The following is a 23,021-nucleotide window of genomic DNA, read 5'->3' as shown; positions in this document are numbered from 1 at the left end:
CCTTTAATTGCCCTATGGGTAGATTCAGGAAAAATGTGTCAGCAAAAATAGGAAATGGCCTTTCATTTTTACGTTTAAATGCAAAGCCTGTGCAGAATTTCACACATTTCAAAACCCGAGTTCTTTCTTTAAATATTGTCTTTAAAGTTATTTAAAAAAAAACGAACAAAAAAAGTCCTGTGTTTCCTTCCGCATCCTAAAAATAAACCGCTACTATTTGCTACCTGTGTGAGAGATTCTTGAGTGTCATCCAATTTCACTTCAGCAAAAACCTGACACAATCAAACAACTGTGTAGTGCAGTGAGTGTGTGGGCAGATCATGTAGCGGGCGTTTCATTTAACCATGTGAACCCACACTTCAGCAAATTCACTAATAATTGGTTCCACCTGCTGAACTGAAACACAAAAAGCATGTAGCAATGAGCACCACAACGCTGTATAATTATTTTGTATTATGTGCAAGCATATTAATATTCTGTGCAAAACTAGCAATTTTTATATAACTAATCACACACTGCCCAAGCCAGGAAGATAATGGGCTGCAATTACCATAAAAAAGATCCAAACAGAGAAAACACACAAGGAGGCGGGGGACGACGTAGAGATGAAGACTTTTATTTCAATCAAAATTGAGTGATCTTCTAAGATAATCTTGTATCAGGATGGGGTGAAGCCTAAAACAATGAATCGATTCAAAACAAACATCAGCGCGATGCTCCGTCGGGTGTGGCGTCTGTTAAAGTTCATTCTTCATCCTTTCCCTCACAGATTCCTTCCTTTGTCTAGTTGTGGCCTTGTAGCGCCTCCGCCATGAACAGCTTCCCAAGGTTCTGCGAGGTGAACTCCTTCACGTTCTGGCAGTAGTTGTTAATTTGCCCTGTTGGAGAGTAGCCACATGAATCCAGGTGCCCCCACACAAAAAAACACAAACACACCCACAAGCATCAATACATGTGTACAAAGACAGACATGCAAACATGCCGAGGCGAGACACAGAGAGGGTGGGGGGGACAAGAGCAGAGCAAAACATGAGATCAGTGGGGGAAACGGAGTAAATACATAGATCAGAATGTTGTCAGAAGGTGGAGGAGAGTTGAGTGGCATGAAGCAGCAGGAAAATGGGCTGTCGAGTTGGAGATTGAGCCAATAAACTTTATTTAATGTAATTTCAAGATAACGGTGTACATAATTACAAAACAGAACCTGAGCTCCTGCAAGGAGAGCAGAGGTGGCAGACAGGTTTTTTTGGGGTGGGGGGGGGGGGGGGTTTACATAGGTAGTGTGTTTCTTTCAGTCTATGTGTGCGTACCTGCGATAAGCAGTGTGTCCATGCGAGGTGGAGGCTGGGGGGGTTTGAACATTTTGGTGATGTCCTCCTCAGGCAACGGCGGCTCCCCTCTGCTTTGCCGCTGAGCGTTCTCCTGCTGCCGCCTCTGGAGGTACTGGAGGGAGAGAGAGACACAGGGAGAGGAGATGAGGCACAGAGGGTGGGGGAAAGGGATTGATGAGAACAGAATTAATGGACAGCAAAAACGAGGAGAGGGGAAAGGCATGAGGGCATGAACGAAAGAAACATAATGAAGAGGAGAGAGGAGTGAACGATGAATGCAGAACATGGCAGCAGATACAACGTGGCAGTGCGGACAAGGGAATGACACACAGCATATAAACAGAAAGTGATAGGTAAAAGAACAGGAGTGAAAGAAGAGCAAGAGGAGACTCATACCTCCTGACAGGGATGGAGTGATTTGTGGAGGAGTAATCGTCAGCGCAACAGTAAAACCCTCGTTATTTTGGTGAGATAGAGGAAAGACTGTCAATGTCTGGTGGATGGGGAGGTTGTGGCAGGCACAAAGGAAAACTGCGTGGGAACAACTTGAGCGCTTTCAATGGAACATCCCACAGCGCACCTGTTGGGATGACTAATGCTGACAGGACTTGTTAGTTAAATGGTACATGAAAAACTCCAGCCTAATTTTCTTGCGAAACTCCCGTTACGAGGTACTTTGATCTGGGTTTTAAGGAGGTCTGGACTTCTGTGTAGCTTTGGTTTTACATGTGAAGTTTTGAGGAAAATGATCCTGTGACACATCCTAGGAGTAGGACTTTCCTGTGCGCTGTACTTACAGTAGTTACTGCACCGAGGCCCCCTGAGCCTCATGGTGATTAAGGTGCAGGGTCCCTTTAGTATGAATATACAGTTAAAATTGTGTCTCTCTCTTGACCATCTAAAACCACTATCATCTAATCTGATCTCTTTTCCTTACATTCGGTCATTTCGGATGGAAGTCTTCTTTTGCTGTCATAATGTCTGCATTTGAGTTTCTACTCAGGAGAACCCGCATGTAGTGAGTGTATGAGCTCAGCTCAGATCTGATTTGCTCACATATGGCTTTATACGGCTATAAGATGTATTGGTGAAGAAGGTGAATATCCATTATTCTGCTCACTACTATCTTCCATTTTTAGGACAAAACAATATGCCACGATTATTAAAGTCAAAAGGACAGGTTCAATTCTGCACCAGTTTTAGCTGGATAACAAGGCAAACAGGTTGAAACAGTCTGCTAAGTCCATAGAAACACAAGCATCCATTTGGAAGCGGTCATTACTGCTTGAATATGAACTTCCACAATTCATATTAAACACTCTGCTGAGTGTAATTTCTTATTTCTCACTCTTAGAAAGAAGTTCTTTGATAGTCAATAAGTAATGGAGTTAAATTGTTACCGCCTGTACCGACTGGTTCATTAGATGGCCACATCCATCCATCCATCACTAACCTACTGCAGTGTTTACCACCACTGAGGTGGAGAAACAGACGATATGAAAATGTATAAATCAGTGAGAGGCAAACATACTTTGCAGGTACAAAGACAAAGATGGCCACAGACTGCGCATGAGAATGTGATATTTACCAAAATCAGGGAGCCATAAATGAAAAATGGATTCCTCTCAGCACAGTGGCGTTTTGCAACCTTCTATGATGATTAATAAGGTTCCATTTATCCAGGAAGCAGCAGGGTCAATAGCCCAAGATTACATGGAGCAACTGCTGAGGACGTCTGAACAATGTAATGGAGCTCACTGGCTTTCTCCGAGTGGGCTTTTTCTTCAGGGCCCAGGAAAAAAGTCTATACCATTAAGGGTGTTGTCTGTGAGCTATTATGTATGACACGTGCGTGTGTGTGTGTGTGAGAATGACTGAGTGAGTACGTGAGTGAGTGAGTGTGAGAAAGAGAGAGAGAGAGAGAGAGGGAGAGATTCAGGGTTAAGGCCTGGGGCCTATGATGATGAGAGGGTTAGTAGGGGGAGGATGATTAATTCTAATGGCTGGAGTGTGGATGATTGGCTCTGGGATATTTGTGTGTGTGTGCGCGCGTGTGTGTGCGCGCACGCTTGGGTCTAAATAGTGAATGAGGGAGTCTACACAGCAGCCTGGCCATGATAATTGTGTGTCTAATGCGTGTGATTGGTATGATAAAGAGACAGTCAGGATCATGTTTGAGACTTTGTTTTAATAACATTGGCAGAGAATGGCAGAATTATGGTTAAACATAGGTGTGATTTTGTGTGCATGCAAATGCCACACACCAGTGAGTCACTCTGTCTCTGTGCTTCCATTTTAATAATTTGTGTGTATGATCTGATTGTGTTGCCAGGTGATTGTGATGCATCTCACTGAGGTTGTAGCTGCAGATTGGACACAGCAGACTCCTTTTTTGCCGCTTCTGGCTGAGTGTGTACTTCTAGGTGGAGTGTGTGTGTGTGTGTGTGTGTGTGTGTGTGTGTGTACCTTAAGCCTTTGTGAACACACTAAGTGCATTATAGTTGCAGCTATTACAGCTAATGAAGTTAGAGTTTGTGATGTGTCTCAGCAGCACAGAAAAAAAACTATAAACGGAGGATTTCCACCAACTAATTAAAATACAGACTCCATTTATTAGCGCAGGGAGGCTTTGTGTCCATATGTTCCTGCTCTCCCCGAGTATCCACAGTATTTGAAGACTATCTGAGCGCAACTAGTGGTATTTAACCTATTGAACCAGCTCCTCTTGACACAAGGGTAAATCAATGACTATCACAGGAGGAGCCTTTGTGATGAAAAATAACCAATTCTTTGACGAAAACAACGATGCAGCAGATGGAGGGAAAGTGTTTTGAAATCCAAGTGATCCTGATCAGCAGTGGGCACTCTGCTGCAGCTGCACTGTGTCGACGGATGATTACAGCATTTCAGATGCTTAAAGGTAGTCATTCTTATCTTATTAGCATCGGCTCCAAACAACAGAGATGACTTTTAAACCTCTCTGTTTACCAAAAATACGTACTTGCATTCAAGGTGATTTGCTAACCATTTGCATCTTGAAGCCAATGAAACACCTATTCAGACATTAAATCCTCCTGCACAGCTTTTCAGGTGGTAGCTTTTATTCACTGCTTCTTTTACTCTTTAAGGTTTGTTACTTAAGCAAGTGAAAAGATATAGCAAATTTGAATTGACCACAAGAACAGTGGTTCTCTAACATTTTCCCTGGAGTCCCGCCCACTGGGATCTAATAAAAGACCAGTTGTGCCAGGATACAGTCCTGGTTATGACTAGATTCCACTTCATATCTCTGCCATTTGCCACATATTTTGGGTTTTATTTGGAAGTTATTGAGGGGGATGTGACAGTGAAAGTGGTGAAGGGTGGATAGGAGCTGTTGCCTGAGCAGTATTACTTTGGAGGCTCATGGTTGCACCAACACAGGATATACGGTGTGTGGTTGAACTAGATTTTTCTTACTGGCTTGTGTTTGCTGTGTGCACAGATTAATGGATGTCGTAAAAGTATTATTTTTTTTTCAATTCAAGAAAATAACCTGTACAAATATCCCTGTATCAATTGTTTTAATAAAGCACATTTGTACAGGTCATTTTCTTTAGTTGAAAAAAAATTACATTTTTTGTGCTTTATTGAAATAATTAATACAGGAACATTTCTTCCTCTGCTGAATTTCAGTTAATAACATTTTGTGTTGGTGAGGAGGACATACTGGATAGAAACTGGCAAATGTCGATGTATTTCTACCTTCCCTGTTTACCGTTATAGGTCCTCAGTGGGAGGATGTAAATCAGTGTGTGATGCTTTGTGTGTGCTACCCGTGAGCCCCTGTCAGCATGTGTGTGTGTGTGTGTGTGTGTTAGTTACCTGGTGTTTCTGCTGCTGTTGCTTGCTAAGGTTGCGGCTGTAGGTGTTGTACTTGACAATGTCTTGGCTCATGTCGTCCACTCTGTCCATCAGAAGCTGGAGGCTCTTCTCCAAGTGGTTACTGGGAGAAGGAAAAGGCGATGTCATGAATATTCTTTCTTAAAAGGTTGTGAGTTCTTTTTGACCTTTGGCAAACCTGTTATCAAGCAGCTGCTCACTTTATCTGTACATCCAGACACTTTGTGTTGTCAGTGGCATTTTTTAAAACAGCTGGGCATGCAGAGACCTCAGTGCACTTGATTAGTTCAGATGAGCAGTATTGAGGCATGTTATTTGAAAATTAGTCAGGCTCTTTAATTCTTTATTGGATTACTGAAACACGTTTTTTTTGTTTTTGTTTCCTTGACTAAATAAACTTCATCCAAGGTTCCATCAGCATGAGGACAGACAATCACCTAATTTGTGGGTTTACTATCCCTTTCAGACAGCAATAAAATGATAGTTTTTTTTTTTTTTTTTACATGTACATGTACAAATTAAATGACTATCCACCCAAAAGACAGAGTCACACTGTTGGAATGGCTAAAAATCTCAGCAAGCATCATCCTAACAAGCAGGAACCACCTTGACGGGACATGATAGCTGGAGATAAAACTACTACAAGCTTCAAGATGTCCCTAAAGAATCCTGGCTGCCATCATAAATGTCTCCCTGTCTCACATCCTGACCTGATCTTTGAGTTCATCTCCTTCCAGATTCATCGCACTTCCTACATGTCCAGAAAAGCGTCTGACATGCGTCTCCAGGGATTCAGACAACCCAGACTTGAGGACCCTTCCTCTTGTCCCTTTGCTCCGGTATCACATCCCTCATCTTCCACTAACACTGACAACTCTCACAACAAAACTCTTCCTGGCTTGCTCTTCCCCCTCATCCCATGAGTCCCCCTCTCAAACAGGATTTCTCACCGCTGCCTCAAGTTCAACCTTGACAAGGCTGCAGTGCTCCACTTCTACTCTTTCATTCTCTGGTGTTTCTCTCTGGAATTAGATTGTTTTATTTGTGAAAGATGGGGTCCTACATAATGCAGCATGTACTATAAGAAAACACATTCTGATGGTTTATTTTAATGACAATTGTACCCGCAAGGACTGCCAGTACTGTGTATGTTTTGGCTCGGCATGCACTAGTGCTGATGTAACTGTGTTTGATGTCGTGAGTCTGCCTGTGTGTTTGACTCACTGTTTGTGTTTATTCAAGTGTGGAGGAAGCTGCAAGTGTTTTTCAATAAAAAAAAGGTATGAATCAACAATTGCTAAAAAATATTGTACAAAATGATCTGCTTTTCACCGTAGAAACATTCCAACATAAGCAGCAAATTTTAGCTACGATTCAGCTGAGTCAATAAGGCGTTTGTCAAATGTGACAGTTTGTCATGTAGACTGTGTGTTTCAACAGTGATGAACCTTTCCTTATTTCGAATTCATGTCAAACTATAAGCGGTTGAACAATCTACCACGTTTGTGTACTTTTTTTGGGGGGGCAAATTGTGGTTGTAATAATTAATAAATACCTTTATTTAAATCCAACATGTTCATGGAACACACTGTTGCATCAAGAGGTTTCACAAAGAATGCAATTGAATTTTTAAGTTTAGTTTTAGGTTTATATGGATTACTTCAAGGTTACGGTCGGCGTGTTTTAGAGCTATAGGAACACAATGAAAAGAAAGACATTCTCATAGTACAAAATGGGCCTGTTACCATGTGCAACTTATACAGCAGAGCCTTATGTCTTTACAAGCCTTATTTTAAGAACTGTTTTCATGTTGTATGTAGTTAATAGAGAGCAAGAGCAGACACATTTTGAATCTCACACATTTTACTAAACTCAAATCTACGCCAAGACATATTTCACTGTTGGAGCCCCCCAAAAAAACAACTACAGTAAACAGCTCCTAGTCTAAAAACGTAAGTCTGTTTTATTTACAGCCCCCGGAAATTATCTGCAGTGTCAGAGCTGTAAACCTGAAGAGTGATGGCCCAGGACCAAACACTTCTCTGTTGGATCCTCCTTGAGAGCGTCAAAACTCGCAGACAAAACATCGAGCAAAATGGAAGCTAATTTGTGTGCTGTGCCTTTATAATATATGCACAGGGCATCATTTTGTCAGAGCAGAATCCTTTAACGAGTGTCAAGTGTTCAAGCTAGACTGCACAGAGGTGTGTATGAGTGTGTGAAATGATTGGCAATACAAACACGATCCCTGACTTCAAATGCTTAAAAACGCACACAATTTGTTGCTGATTGAACAACTGTGTGTTGTAGCAGGTTAAATAAAACAATTTAGGGATAAAGGTAATGATTGTTTTCACTTTTATCTAGTCTATAATGTCATCACAATTTCCAGAGCCCAAAGTTGTGTAATTGCTTCGTTTGCTTTGTTCTTTTGTTTGACATTTTTACTTGTAAAAATGACAATTGATCAAGATTGCTGGCAATTAATCTTCTTTAAATCAACTTATCCGATAATCATTGAAACTCTAACACAATGACCCTATACAGCATTAGGCCATACACTCTAAATGAGTTGATTGTTAATAACAGGTCAGTGAGCCTTCAAATCAATCCTGAATGAGAAATCAAAGCTGACCAAAGAATTGTCTATCATCTTGTATTCTGTTTAAAGGCCAGGTTCAATAGCAGCCTTCATGCTCGCCTGGCTCTGTGCTCTACACCACCTGTCCATACTCACACAGGACAATAGGGGAAAACTTGGAAAACACGCTGACTCAAGAGCGGAAATGTACAGACACTGGGAAATAAAAAGAGAGGAGTTAAACAAGGCTGCCAACTTTCATTGCAACAATGAAGGATTTAATCTGATGGGGCCCTTTTAACTGATCGGCCAGTACACAACCATGAATCGTCTACTTGCTTCTGCAGCAGAAAGATATATTTTAAAGAGGACTGAAGTAGCCCCAATCTAATCAGTGAGCATGACTAAAGTCCATTAAGTTTGTGTGTTCCTCTCCCCATCGGTCCCCTCTAGAATCACTGTTCCAATAAAACTATTGAAGAAAGAACCCACATTATTATACTCCCTGTGATGGGTATGTAGACAGAGTTTGGCGACTGGATCACTTTGCATGGGACGGTTGATTTTAGGATGAAAGAATGTATTTCGTTGATTTTGTCAACCTAACAATCTCTTCTCAATGATCATTTGATTGCCAACTCTGATGCATTTCACTCACAGCAAACTGTCTGTCAGCAGCTCATTTGGAGTCCCATTTCCAGCTGTTTCCCATCACCTTTTTCTCTTAGCATTTTCTATCAACCACAGCAAGAGTCAGTAGCTCCTTTTTTAAAAGACATTCCACTTTAGTCACTGCTGTTAAGACAACCCCTCATTATATCAGCTTTGTTTGTTTACATTGAGGTAATCATCAACATAATGTCATCCCTAGGGTGTCATCTTCCGTAGCATGCTGGCATTCTGCACTCCGACAACAGTGCCGCCATCTCACGTGCCCCACCATGGAAGCAGTCTCTCCTCTTCACGGAGGGGTTTAGGAGTACATGACCAGAGGCATCTCCTAATGGCCACAATAAAGCTGACAATTCAACAGAAATGTCACTACAGGGTGGCTGTGGATGAAGCAACCCAGAACAACACCCATCTGACTAGGGTGATCTCTCCAAGGAGTTTTTATTAAAAAAAAAAAAAAAAAAAGAAAGACCCAGGAAATTGTGCACAGAAAGACTGCACCATCTGCAGCCAGCTATCTTGAGTTGAGTCTAGTGCTAAAATAAACACTATCATTTATCATTCTTGTTCCATCTTCAACTTTTATTCCAAGATTGTCTGTCAAGACATGATTTCTTTTTCCCCACTTCAAGATGTAGTGCACATAAAAACATGATTTTAGCTTTGTAAGCTCAATAATTAACTCTACAAGATGAAACAGTGGTGCTGATGGTCATACTGACATTTCAGTGTTTAGAATGGCTTCGTATGCCTTCCGGTGTTTTCAAATATGTCCAAGCCCTCCTCAAGTCAGAGGGGGGCGGTGCAACTCCCTGCCATTAAAGCAGTGAATATTTTCCACGGTATTCTGATCAGAAAAATAATGTGAACTTGAGAATAGTCTGGAAGAGGAAGGTCCCCCACTTTCTTCCATTGCTATGTGACCAGATCATGTGACTGAACACCTGCACACACCCCGCCCCCCTTCCATGCTCAGCACCTTACCCTCTCTGCGTTTAGTTTTTTCCACCAGGAAATGTAACTCTAAAGGTGTGTGCTGTGTTCATCTAACACGCCACACATGTGCTCAAGCCTTTTTCACATTCATCACGCAAAGCAACTACCTGCCATTGTTGGAAAAATGACAAAACAACAATGGCCCCCCACACTTCCGTCTTTGTAGATTTTACACAGAATAAAGAGGCAACATTACCACCTTGACCAGGCTGTGTAAACCCTCTGTGCACACACCACACTTTACCTCCCAACAATGTATTTCCCTGGAGCCAAAAACCATGCTTAGACATCACTCCAGTGTCCTCTATATCTATACAGGAGGCCAATTACACTAATCAGCAATGGACAGCACTTCTTATTCACAGATCAGAATAGCAAGTAAATATACAGTTTAAAAGATAATTAAGAAGGATATGAGCCCCTCCGCAGTGGGCAAATCGTTTCACGACTGAAGGCTATAAAAGATGGGCCACATCTCGGCACAAACAGGCACTTTGTGACCAACATAAAACCAGCTACGTTGGAACACTGCAAGCACAGAAGCATTTCAAAGCTAGTTGGGGGAATAAAGCAACAAATGAATTTACATTCATGCAATCCATCACCACGATCAACATCATCATCTGTGGTAAGAACAAGCATGTTTGCTGGAGTGAAACTGCATTCACTCAGCCTTAGATGTAGATGACATTGACAAATGGGGCCTCCGATTGGAAAATGAGACAAAAGGAAAAACATTAAATAAAACCCATTATCGTTTGCTTTTTCTGAAGGGGTGGAAATGAGGAGAGAGGGGTGGGGCTGTCACCCGAAGATGTGGAGGGACGGACACTACAATTCAACACAAGGACAGAGCTGTGCAGCAATCTGACAACTTCAGGGAACAATTTCATCTTGCCAGACATCCCATCAGCCATCCAGACAGGAACCTACAGGAAGGCCGATAGGATGCATTTCAGCTCTTATAAAAACTATGTTGCAACCTTTAGAGTGCATTTAGCAAATGGAATGTTATGCAAAAGTGTGTGTGTGTGTGTGTGTGTGTGTGTGTGTGTGTGTGGCAGGGTGTTCAGTTTTAACGAGTGACTGTTTGAGCAAGGTTAGTTGGCCAGGCGTTAAAATTCATTTAATTCATAGCTTCTAGTGTCACAGGCCACAGATGAGGAGGATAAGAGTGACTCCCGGTGTGCTACACCAATGTCTAAAAGGAAGTAAAGCAGTGGGTTTTGTACAGCATCAGTGTGTAGATCAGTGTTTTGAGTCGTTATTGTGCTTGTGCTAATTTCTCACACCTGCCCCAGGGAAGCTCTTTGATTAGCAGCTCCACAGCTGTTTCTCCACTTGCAGAGGTTTATCTCCATAAATGATTGTTGATGGATTCTCCTGAGACTGATGCTGAGAGCCTCCGAGCTCTGCAATACTTTAAAATGGGCTGCAAGTTGATACGGTAGCGTGATGCATGTTCATATTGTGCTCATTAGTGATGGAAGAAAAAGCTTGATAGCAAGGGCTGTTTTTGGAGACATTTTGCAATAAACATACCTTGACATGCCGATGGAATATTTACTGGTTCGCCTATCCAAAACAAATATTTAATACGAACAAAAAAACAATAAATACTTTTATGCTTTAATTTTTTCTTGTGAGATTTTCTGAGACTTGCAATACCTAGCTACAACAGTGTAAGCAGGTTCTGCAGTGACTAAAGCAGTTTCTGTTTTTTTTTGGTAGTGGTGGTGGGGCGATACTTTTGTCACCAATTCCCTGTTCAAAACTCCTCCTCATTGCTCCACCCCTTCTGCTGCTCAAGGGATCACCATTAACTACCACAGGATTCCTCTGTCGCAAGTGGAATGGAGCTTCACGGGGGGGAAGTAGCGCATCTGTTGGTCACTAAAAAATGTATCCTATTAAACAGGATTTATGGGGACCCACAGTCTCAGTGTATGCCTACGCTTAGTGGCCACTTTATTAAGTATACCTGTACAATAAAATGTTATCACACCAAACAGCTTGGCCTCTAATACCACTTTACATAACTTCTCTGCCCCGTTCATATATGTGGCCCAATATAATGCAGCATTTTTCAAAACAAAACCACAACCTCCATTATTAACATGTAATAAGATCAAAATCTCTCCAACACTCTGAAATAGATGGTTATCAATCTTAAGACCAAAGTTAAGGTAGAGCTGTGGTCCTGGTCACTTCACACTGCACACGTGTATCTAATGATGACGTGTTCTTAAATGTTCTGAAAACTATAACTATTTGAAGTTTGTTCCTCCGCTAGTGAGAGGATTTCCTCGCTAGCTCACGCCACACCAAGCTGACCCCTTCAACACGAGCGTTGTTAGCTGCATATTCAACTTTGTAGAACCGAGTCGAACCTGGAGGTTGCACATATTCCTCTCATGTCCCTTTCTATAGATACACAGAGACACTCAACACAGTACAGTGTCTCTGAGCATTAACATCGACTCATGATAAACTCTTTAGGGTCAAGTGAATAAAAAATACAGTCGATAGTTTATGGTGTGTAAGAAGGAATTTCACTGCTATGTTAGTTTTAATGAAGGAATGTAGGGAATTTTGTTGCTGTTTTGGGCAATAGTGCCAGTGTGAGCTACACAATTAACTAGTCGTAAGGCAATCATATTAATTTTATATATTTATATCAATTATTAATAATGATCATTTTAATGGGATTTCAGTGGTAATACATAAAACAGCCTGACGTTTGGGTTAAAAAAAAAGAAAGAAATGCAGCTGGTTTTCTTTTGGATTCTTTCCTGTAGTTGAATATGCCTTAATGTGGAATCAATTTGACATTTGAACAAGCTTTAACTCATATTGGAAAAATCAGCAGACCCGTTTTTCGGTTTAAATCTTGAAATCACATTATTTCCTCACGACAACGTATACCTGAGTTCTGAAGCGCTTAGTTTGACTCTATAGCAGCATAAGCAGGTGTAGTCTTTTAAAGATTTTAGTTGAATTTTTTTTTCACGACGTAATTTCTGCTTTTATGCTGTTTTTGTTATTGTGATCATAAAATAATAAAGTCCAATTCTTGCAACACTTCTGTACCTGAAGAAGTGACATTTACTTTGAAATGACTGCAGTGAGACGACTTTTAATTTCATTTTTATCGGATTGATTTTAATGTATTTCTTATTCAAAAATATTACAGTGATGACAGCTATTGGTTATCAATTCTATTTGCTTATCATTTCAGTTTTGCAGAGTAAATATTCTCCTGTGTGCTAGTGTTTGAAATGTGAATACAGTGCGGCTCACAGATGAGAGCATCCTTTGACATGCAACTTGAATGTATAAAAGCACTGAGCCTGCATTGCACGCATCTTTGGCTGAAACTCAATTAACAAATGCATTAAAATGAACAGGTTTTTGTGTTAGGTTTAATTCTATTTAACTGTTTAACAGCTTGGGGTTTATTATAGCTATGTTACAAACTGATGGAGAGTTTAATGCATCTCTCTGTCTATAAAGTCGTTTTTTGTGAGACGAGGTGTTTTCAGTGCACTGACTTCAGATCATTTGGTCACTACATTCAGGCTGTATGAGTTACGGGCAGAAAGTAACATGAATTTGCTCTACTTTACCTTCCCACCAAAATAATTGCTGGCAGGAAACAATAAATAATAGCCTCATGTAAACTGTCTTAACCAAACTGCCAATAATCCGGATTCATTTCCTGTGTAGCATGACTTCAATGAGAGAATGACCCATATTTGAGGAGCGGACACAAAGAGAGAGTGAGCAAGCACGAGAGATAAGTTGATAAACAGGTTATTGAATGAATTAATTCAAATATAGTCTTTTTAAAACACATTCTGTTCGCTATGAGGCCTTCATATATTATATTCTTTCATCACATCAACAAAGCCTACACAGCTACTTTGAAAAAACAAATGACATAAACTGATCAATAAAGAACAGGCTATGCTGACAGAGGTGGAGCTAGTTCATTATCCTGGAGTGATGCCCATTCCCTGTTGGCCTCCTGAGTTTCTGCTCATCCAAATGATAGCATACGGTCAAAATGTTACAATTTCATTTTGTTGGGTATATTCTTGTTTATCGCCTTCATTGTGCTCATTCAGTACAGGATCATTCTGCTATGGTAGGAAACTTTATATTACTTTACATTTGTTCTACATCTTTTCAAAAATTCACTGAATGACCTTGGACTGAGATTTAGATCTCACTTATTTTCGCCTTGTTAGGGGGAGAGGGGGACAGAAATCTCCCAACTGTCGAAATCGATTTTTTGAGGTAAGGGTGGACTGAAATGATAGTACTGAACAGCCAAATCGGACAAATCTGAGAGGACTCTGTACTCCTGCATTTTTTATTCGATCCAAGGTTTTTCCAGCGTTTGGGTTAGTACTAGCTTGCTAGCTTGGAATTTCTTTGACATAGAAAGGGGTTCTTTGAAAACAGCAGCATGCAAAAGGTGGAAGTGGCGCAGAAAACCAACACAAATAATAAGCCAACGTCCCCCTTAAACTTGGTAAATGAGACGAGGTTGGTTATAACCAGTACTGTCAATGTTATTATCAATTATTATTATTAATGTGAATTTTTTAGATAAGTCAGTCATCTAACAAAAAAAACTGTGTCGCAGTGAAGTGAGGACCAGAGCCACTTGCGGCTTGCCAGTTGCCAATGTCTGATTTCAATATTACATAAACCCACAGACTCAAGAGGATATTTTGAAAAGCCACTCATTGGTGAGAGGCTGCAACTTGATTTGGATGTGTGGTTGTGGGCTAAAAATTAACCAATTTCCTGTATCTGTCTGGATGTGTCGCTCCAGTCAATCTCACAATTCAGCACATCTTAACCTTTACAGTACTGGTTACGTCCAATCATCATGTTTCCATTCATCCACATCAGACTCCAGCACACTTCCCTCATGTAGTCCTCCATCTGCTGCTGCCGTTTTTCACAGCAGGAAAGCAGCATTTGTAGAGACGAGGCTCTGCAGTCTACCCAACAACATTAATAACAACTGGGCACATTTTAATCTTTTGTTTTAGCTGGTTTATAACTCTACTTCATGTTTAAACATGAAGTTCTGGTTTGATAAACTACTCTAATTGGCTTTGTACTCTCCAAGCTTTATTGCACTCATGGTAAGGGACTGTTGTGTTGTGTTGTCCATACAAACTTTATCTTTCGCTTCACTTGGCTGGTTTTTTTTTTTAAATGTGTGACTGAAGTGGCTCCCTTGCTGCAGCTCTGACATGAATATCAGCGGCACATAAATTACCCTGTTAATTAGTTCACTATTGTAGGATGTTCACATCGTTTATGTCGTAGGGCCTTACATGACTTGGTTGGTTGGAATGATTTTTTTCACTTTCACATTAAGTACATGTTTTCAGCAGAGGGATGGTGGTCCCTGACATTGGGCGAGAGGGCAAGGTTCCCCCTGGAAGGGTTGCTAGTCCGTCTCAGGGCCATCAGGAGCAACTAGGGATTCAGTATCTTGCTCAAGGATGCTTGGACATGGTCACCGAGGGAAGTGATGATCAAACCAGCGACCCTTCGGTTGCTAGATGGCCACATGCCACCCCCAACGCAGGATATGAGAATGTATATTCAAATATAATGTAATATTAAAAGTCTTCCTCACACGGTACCTTGAGACTTTGGGCACCAAGCGTACAATGGCACTGCAAGTGCTCTCCCAAGAGCAGTTATGAACAGTGGCTGCCAGCTGATGGCAGTAATGCGCCCTTAACTGCCATTAAACCTCATAGAAGAAGCTGCCACACCAATATTAGGCCAGTCTTTCGAATGCACAGTAGAAAAAGGACCTTAAATTGTGTTTGGTAGTGTTCAGAATAGGACTCAACTCCGGGCAATCTAAAAAAACTTACTTCAGGTGTTTGTCATTACTTAAGGTGTTGCGAGTACTGGTTGTCTCTTCATATTGGTTTGTGGCATGAAACGAATGAGAGAAATATAGGTCTGCAATGTTTAAATTGTACAATCAGTTAAATTAGCAATATATTGTATATTTGAATATACCCATATATTTTTTCATATTTAGAAAGAATATCTAAATTTCTTTTAAAAATTTTGACAGCCGTGGTGTCTCAGTGAAGGGCTCCATATGCTCACCTGCTTGAGAGGTTGAGCAGTTCGTGCTTGTCAGCAACAGTGGATTTCTCCTCCAGCTCCCACATCAGGACGTTGATGAGGTGGGAGTTCTTGATGACAATGGGCACCTCCTCGAACATGTGCTCAAAGCCAATGTTGGCCTTCTTCAAGCTGGAACAGAGAGATACAGGCGAGAGAATCATCAAGTAATTTCTGTTAAAACGGGGTTTCAGCAGCAGACTATAGTGGTTGTATCATTTGCACATGAGATTATCATCACTTTACATTAAATGTGTCGACCCACAACCAAGTCACGCAGCCGTACTGACAGTACTTTTCCATTTTGAAGACATTAAGTCATGTAGTTATAGTTTAAGACAACATAATTTCATACAATTTGGTCTGACAAGTACTTTTCAAGAGTCATGTTGTCTGTTCTGTATGAAAATTATAAAGAGAATGTCCATCCATCCATTTTCTTCTGCTTATCCTGATTAAGGGTTGCGGGGGGGGGGGGGGGGGTCACCCTGGACAGGTCGCCAGTTACAAAGGGAACGTGACAAAAAAAAAAATCGAATCGTAAATTTGTTTGACAAGTCACACACATGTAATTTCCCCCATATGTCAGTCCACCTTAAAGTGTGTCACATCTAGGATGAGCCTTGCCCTCTAAACCCAACCATTAATAGTCAAAGCAATCTATTCATGTATTAGAGGACATTATTTGTAAGTCACACGTAACATACTCTCTTGAACTCGACAGCAATATGTTGTCGAGAAATCGCCAATGAAATATTGATGACAGCTTTGATCTGTAATGAACAGTTGATAACCTTATATTGGTTTCAGTTCACCTCCTTACTATCTGTATCACCAATTTCCCCAGTCTCCAAAAGGTTTGTACAGCAATGGTCACGCTTTACGTATTAGAGCACCCAAGAGGATTTAGCACATATCGCACTTCCAACTATTTAGATATTACACCAGGCCAATAAAATGAAATCAGGTTTCCATTCATTTTTCAGTCCTTTTGCTCAATATTCTTGTCTGACAATATTCTTGTTAATTTGACAGTCACGAATGTTACTTTGATAGGGAGGAAAGTGCTCCTTCTGATAAGCCCAAAAGGACTCAGAGAAGGTCTTGCGATTGCTTACCCGCTCATTTAGTGTTTTAAGTCCTAGCTGCACATTTCATTTTGGTTTAGTAATTCAAATGAAAAGGTAAAAATGGACTATTGCAGTTTAAATACTTAGTTTGTTCTTCTCAGTAATGCATCTCAGCCACGTTAAAGCATTATGAATAATAATGTTTCACCCACTGCGTTTTGATGTTATAATATTTGGTTAGCTTTTCATATGGCACCGCACAAGTAATGGTATATTCCTAAATGGCCTTTTTTTTTTTTTTTTTAAATGGGCTCTACAGGTAAGTTTGAAGAGGACCGAAACATTTTTTCAACTCTTCTTGCTCCTCAGAGGCTCCAGCTCTCTTTCTGACATGGGCCTGTTAGCACAAAATGGAACTTCAAAGGTTGCTCAATGTCTCACATGAATCCAATCGCATTGACTGACTTGCTTCGGTTCAGCCGGTCACTAGTGCACAGTGCATGAACTACAAACTAATGTCTATATATATATATATGGCTGATCTTGGCTTGTTAGACGTGCTGTGCTTGTTATAGGATCGATATGCTTCCTGTATAATCCACCAAGTGCACTGGACCAGCAACAGACATATTTTTAATTTGCTTTTCTATTGGATGAATAGGGATGTGGAGCATGATGTGATTCTGAGACAGAAATCTTGAAAAATGTTGATTAGTTATCTTAGAGTATAACCTCAGGCAAACTTAAGGAAGAGACCCAATGGGCAAAGGAAGCATATAATCCAACCTCAGAGTCAGCGTAGGGCAAAAATCACTATGGATAACTACTGTCTATACAGCAAATCTAAAAGAATAAATACAATCCCTTACACATATTGGCACAATTATCCATCACCTAGGATTCCAGATAGTTTCAGCATATTATGACCTTTTCAAATGCCCGCAGAGCAATATAAATAGGCGTAAACAGAAACCAGACAAATTGGTCAAACCTACTGGACTTAGCCACCCTTAATGCCATGCTCTTTGCAAGTGTGGCCCCGCTGGACAAAGCCAAAGGTTGACTCCACAAGCAGACTAATTTGATGCTTCAAATTGTGAGCTTAAGTGGAAGCTATTGACCACTGTCTCCATAGCCTGGCAGACTGGAGGGGGGCGGTTCAAAGGGATGGGTCTATTCAGTGCTCATCTATTGCTGCCTTTCATTTCAAAAAAGGTGGACAATAGATGCAAGCTTATGTAACATCAAATACACGAACATGAAAGACAGCTTTTTCTGCTTATTTTAGTTGGGGGGCACTTTGGAAGTTTTGTATGTTGGGGGAAAAAAAGAAACAATTGATATTCAGATGTCCAGTCTATGCTGAAAATAAAGGGACAGAGACAGGATTGCTGTAACCTGGTGATATTATCCTTTCATGGCCTCCTTTAATCATGGGCTTATTGGAAACACTGATAGCAACAGATTGGAGCTGTAATGAATCATAGGAACTAATAAAAAGCTGCAGAAATGAGAGGGACCCTGACTCTCGGGCCAAACACTCTGGGTCAATAACTGACTGGCTAGCAACAGAGACACACAGGTGGGGAAATATGGAGGAAGTGGGAAAGACAAATTAAACGACGCAGTTAAATTCACCCTTGTCTTTGCGAATAAGCCTTTTAGTTGGTTTAAAAAGGAATGTCTGAAGGTTCTGAGAGGACACAAATTTAATACTGCAGGGACTTCCTCAATGAGCTGTTAGGCCGGCATTTGTCTCTTCATGTGTGTGTCCTCATGTGTCTCTTTATGCATGTTTGAGTTTGTGCGCTCTGATGACCTTAAATTGCCTGGAAATGGTCCACTCATTACATTCCCTTTTAGCTACAATTTAAAAGAAATTATGTTAAGCCCTGTGGTTAAAAAAAAAAACAAAACATAAACACAGTATATTTATTTGATGGGTAAGAGCGGACTGATAAATCAGCAGCAGCAGCATCCATCTCCAGCTGCTACAAAATGATACCCCTGTGGATGCACAACCTCATATTTGCATCCATTAAAAACACAAATCAAAAGAAGAAAAATGATTTAATTTAGCATTCCTCTAAGTAAAAATGCATGCACTACAAGTCTTTTATTTGTGTGATCTGCTGTGAACAACTCACCCCTCAGGTGTGAAATCTTTCTCTTTACAGATCTCCATGAGCTTTGGTGTAAGTCTGTAGGCCTTGAGAGACAGGGATCCTTGTGCTGTCTTTATTGGGTCTGTAAATACAAGTGAACATAGAGAGTGATGCATGTGAGGTGAAGTCTTTTCTTTCATTCTCTTTTTACGACTTGGTTATTTGAACAGGTGTGGAGGTTTTTCTCTGAGTGAACTCATTTACTCCACTAACAACATTCAGTTGTGCTCAGGACCAGGGACCCTACTGCTGGTCTCCAACTCTTTGTGGCTTCCAAAATCCACCAGCTACTTAATGATTTACCTGCCACAATACTGTTTTTATCAGTGGAGTATACCAGCATGAGGAAATCTAAATTATACATATTATGTAGATAAGTAGGGCATTTCATTCTGACTTGCTCTCACTCCAGTCAAAGTACACAGAGTACAATCATGTAAAAAAAAAAAAAAGAAAAAAAGAACTGCAACAATGAGATGAAGCCTTTACAGCCAAAAGACTTCACTTCCCACAAGCTCCATGGGGGCAGAGAAGAGAGACAGAAGCCTAAAAACTGTGATGGGAGAGAACAGGAGAGGTAAAAGGAGGAAAGTAATTGACATAAGGTGAGTCTCTGTAACCACTGGTCGCTAGTCAGCGCTCAAGTTGCCATAGTAACCCTCTGTGCTTCTCATTAAAGTGTTAGAGGGGAATAATCAGACTCACAGCTCAATCTGCATCTGTTATGTGCATTGTTGTCTGTATATGCTACTTATATAACTTGCCAGTGTGGCCGGTTGGCTGAGCAACTTCACCCACCAACAAACAAAATCACCCGCATTTGTGCTAATTTACAACCCCACTGGAGTCAGGGGGTTAAGTGCCTTCCTCACGGGCACATTGAAAATAAGCGAATGAGTTTACCACCCACTTTTTTCCCCGTCAATGAGCTTCTCGTTAAAAGTCTCCTTTTCTACCCTGTGGGCAACAGCCTCCAACTCACTATTTCAGGTTCAGTGCCTCTGGTATGCTAATGTTTTGCTGGTTAAAGTTGTTCCCACCAAGTAACAGAGTCTATGTGAAAAGGATATCCTACTAACAGTGAAGGGAAGTTGTTCTCACTGTACAGTGTAAGACTTACAACAGTGACTTTACATATAAAAACTGTAATCAGCAGCAGAGGTTATTACCTTCACTGAGGTCATATTTTCATTCGTGTTTGTCTGTCAGCAGCATTACACAAACCTATGCAGCCAATTTCATGAAACTTGGTGGAAGAGTGCAGAAAGAGCCAAGAATTAACTCATTGAATTCTAGCGTAGATTAATCATAATGCCCTGAAGTGGCAGCAAGAAATTACATGATCATTTTACGATTTGTACTCCTCCAAGTGGGTCAACCAAATCCTTCTCAATTTTGGTAAGAAACACTCTACACACACAAAATAAGATGCTCTTTGCTTTGAAAAAACTAAATATTTGTATTTTTTCCCCTTATTTAGACTACAATGCAAATACAAACATAAAATTTAAATTGAAAAAAAGTGCTTTGTTGCTGTAAACAATGAGGACAACTATATTCTTGAATGAAAAGGAAAGCAAATACTCAATAATCCTGAGGGCTGCAGTCTAATCTGGATCTATAATGTTTGACCTCAGCGAACTGTAAGATTTAGCCTTCAACATATTCTTCTATCATGTTAGCAGTGCTCGCTGCAGTGTACGGAGTTGTGTACCAACATAGTTTTCACACCGTTTTTGTTTTATCGACAATTGCCTAACTGTTGCCTTGTCTTTTCTACAATTCTACAATTTCATTTAGCAGATGCTTTTACATGGGAAGCCAAAATAACACCACACAACCGATTTGTTTGATGAAGCAGCGTCTGCTACTTGTTCGACCTCGTCTTCCTCCATTTTGAAATGATTGTTTGGCTTCTTCTTCTTCTGTGGCGTTGCTACAGAGTTCTTCTTCTTCTTGTAATACGTGCTCAGTAGGCAAGAGGGTCAAAAATCATCAGTGTTGGTGATGCGCGGCGCCGCTTTGCATTGTTTTTTTGCATTGTTTTTTTGCATTGATTTTTATTTTGTGCATCTTTGAATTTTATTTCGGCATTTTTTTATTTCGCGAAATTTCGTAACACCCCTAGTATTTAGTGTAGATATTATAACTTTTTTAGTTTGTCCTGAAGGTGTAAACTTACAATTTCTAAACAGTTTAATTGATAAATTCTTACCACTAAAAACAAGTAAAAAGTACATTTAAGGAGCAACTCCTGCATAGGACTGACCACAATAAAGGCACTCCTTCATGCTCCTACTTGATTGATTTTTCTTTCACTGAATTGATGTCATATTATTGCTCCACTTTAAAGACGGATTGATTAATATTGGTACAAGCATGTGGATCAAAGCAGAAAAGAAAGGAGATGAGGAGCTGACACTGTCCATTGCAAAAGACATGCACAGCAAGCTGTCGATTATTTCCAGCAAATTGGACAAACTGAAGAGTCAAGGTAAAGTAACACTGAAAAAGAGAGAAAATGTAAAATCGATTCTGAGAAATTGTTTCTGTTCCCTGTTCATGCAGAAAATGGGAGAGTATGGCTATGACTATATTATATATATATATATATATATATATATATATATATATATATATATATATATATATATATATATATATATATATATATATATATATATATATATATATATATATATATATATATATATATATATATATATATATGCTGGTCAAGAAGCATCTATGCCGAACAAGCAGGTGTTATGATGTTATCCAAACTACCACAAAGCACAATATTAGAAATAGAGCTGTGCAGGGTTAGCCCTAACCCTAACCCTAACACATAATACAGAATACCTGTGGATATGATATTTTAGGTTCAACATTTTAAGAAATCTGAGTCCCAGAGGGAAGGACACCTGACAAAAAGCAAAACAGACTTCTCGTGTAAAACTGATGGACTGCCTCTTTGAGTTTTACACCAATGTACAAAATCCAAATACAGTTATGCATGAATACTCTGCTGAGCAGGAAGAGAGCCAAGTTAAGTGTCGCATCACAGCAGAGTTCAGTTAAGCGAGAAATATATTTGACCTCTGTGATCAGCTGGATAATACATGTTGATTATTCAACATGAAAAAGATTTTCCATCATTTTAAGGGTTTTTAATTTTCAGAGGTTTACGAATGGATTGACTCATTGTTGCCTAATGGCCAAGACCTTTGAACCAATCAAATAAAGGATGTGTATTGTGACAAAGTTACAAGCCATTTCTCTTGATGTATGTGATACGTCTTTTGTTTCATCTTATATCTTACACACCATACAAAATGTCATAGAACCCCAGATGCACCACATTATCGTATTTGTCTGCAGCCTTATGTCAATTACAGAGCAGATAAAAACAAGACATTGAATGTGTTAGAAGAATCTCATTCTGCTGTTACATGATTTGAAGTGAAACAACAGCTTTTTTCAACAATGTCCATTAGCAGCATTAGTGCTAAAACTATGCTCCTAATCAGAATTTTCATTGGACCACCCCTTTTAACTCTGACCATGCACGTAGTTGCCGTGGGTTAACGCTGCACCTGTCCAGCTTAAAGGCATCTATTAAAAAGACTGCTTTCAAAGGAACATATTTAACCCATTGGTTAAACAACCCTATGTAATTCAAAGTCACTGAATGGACGTTATTAACTCACCAGTTGGCCACATGATTGATTGATTGATTCACTAGCATAAAATGACCAGTGAGCTAATGACCAAGAGGACTAAAACAAAATCAATTTCCTTTCCCTTTGACTTTAAACAGAGATCATGTCAATTCCTTTGAGGTGCCCTGATCCATTAAGTGCTGCATTATTGATTGACATTAACAGGAGCCCACGTTTAAACAGAGAAAGAGCCGGCCGGCTGGCTGGCTGCCCTCCTGGTTGAGTGGCTGGTTGGCTGGACTTGATCAAAAAGGTTCACGTGTCAGATGGTTAAAATTAATCTTTGTCAATCTTACACTATGGCAAGCCTGAAGTGATTTGGGAGAGAAAGAACACGGTCTGCGAGTTCCTTTACACCCACCAGCACTGAAACATTGATGAAATTCAAAGCCGCTTTCATCATTTTTTTACAAGACAATTCTAGTTGC

At 40.2% G+C, this 23,021-nt stretch overlaps 1 protein-coding gene across 1 annotated transcript in view; it reads right to left on the bottom strand.

Annotated features, from left to right (window-relative positions):
- Positions 1-593: 593 nt before the first annotated feature.
- Positions 594-23,021, bottom strand: part of LOC147253760 (eukaryotic translation initiation factor 3 subunit H) — a 77,111-nt gene continuing 54,683 nt past the window's right edge. The window contains exons 4-8 of the mRNA XM_086217385.1: positions 18,854-18,953; positions 15,619-15,768; positions 5,196-5,316; positions 1,311-1,443; positions 594-878 (exon numbers count right to left, since the gene is read on the bottom strand). Of these exons, the coding sequence (XP_086073511.1) occupies positions 784-878; positions 1,311-1,443; positions 5,196-5,316; positions 15,619-15,768; positions 18,854-18,953 (599 nt within the window). The 3' untranslated portion in view covers positions 594-783. The remainder of the gene's footprint in view (positions 879-1,310; positions 1,444-5,195; positions 5,317-15,618; positions 15,769-18,853; positions 18,954-23,021) is intronic.

This window comes from Aulostomus chinensis, chromosome 11, assembly GCF_037954235.1.
Source record: "Aulostomus chinensis isolate RoL2024-O1b breed Wild chromosome 11, RoL_Achi_v1.0, whole genome shotgun sequence".
Classification (NCBI taxonomy): Eukaryota; Metazoa; Chordata; class Actinopteri; order Syngnathiformes; family Aulostomidae; genus Aulostomus; species Aulostomus chinensis.
The sequence above is the reverse complement of the archived record's forward strand: the minus strand, read 5'-3'. Positions and strand labels throughout refer to the sequence as shown.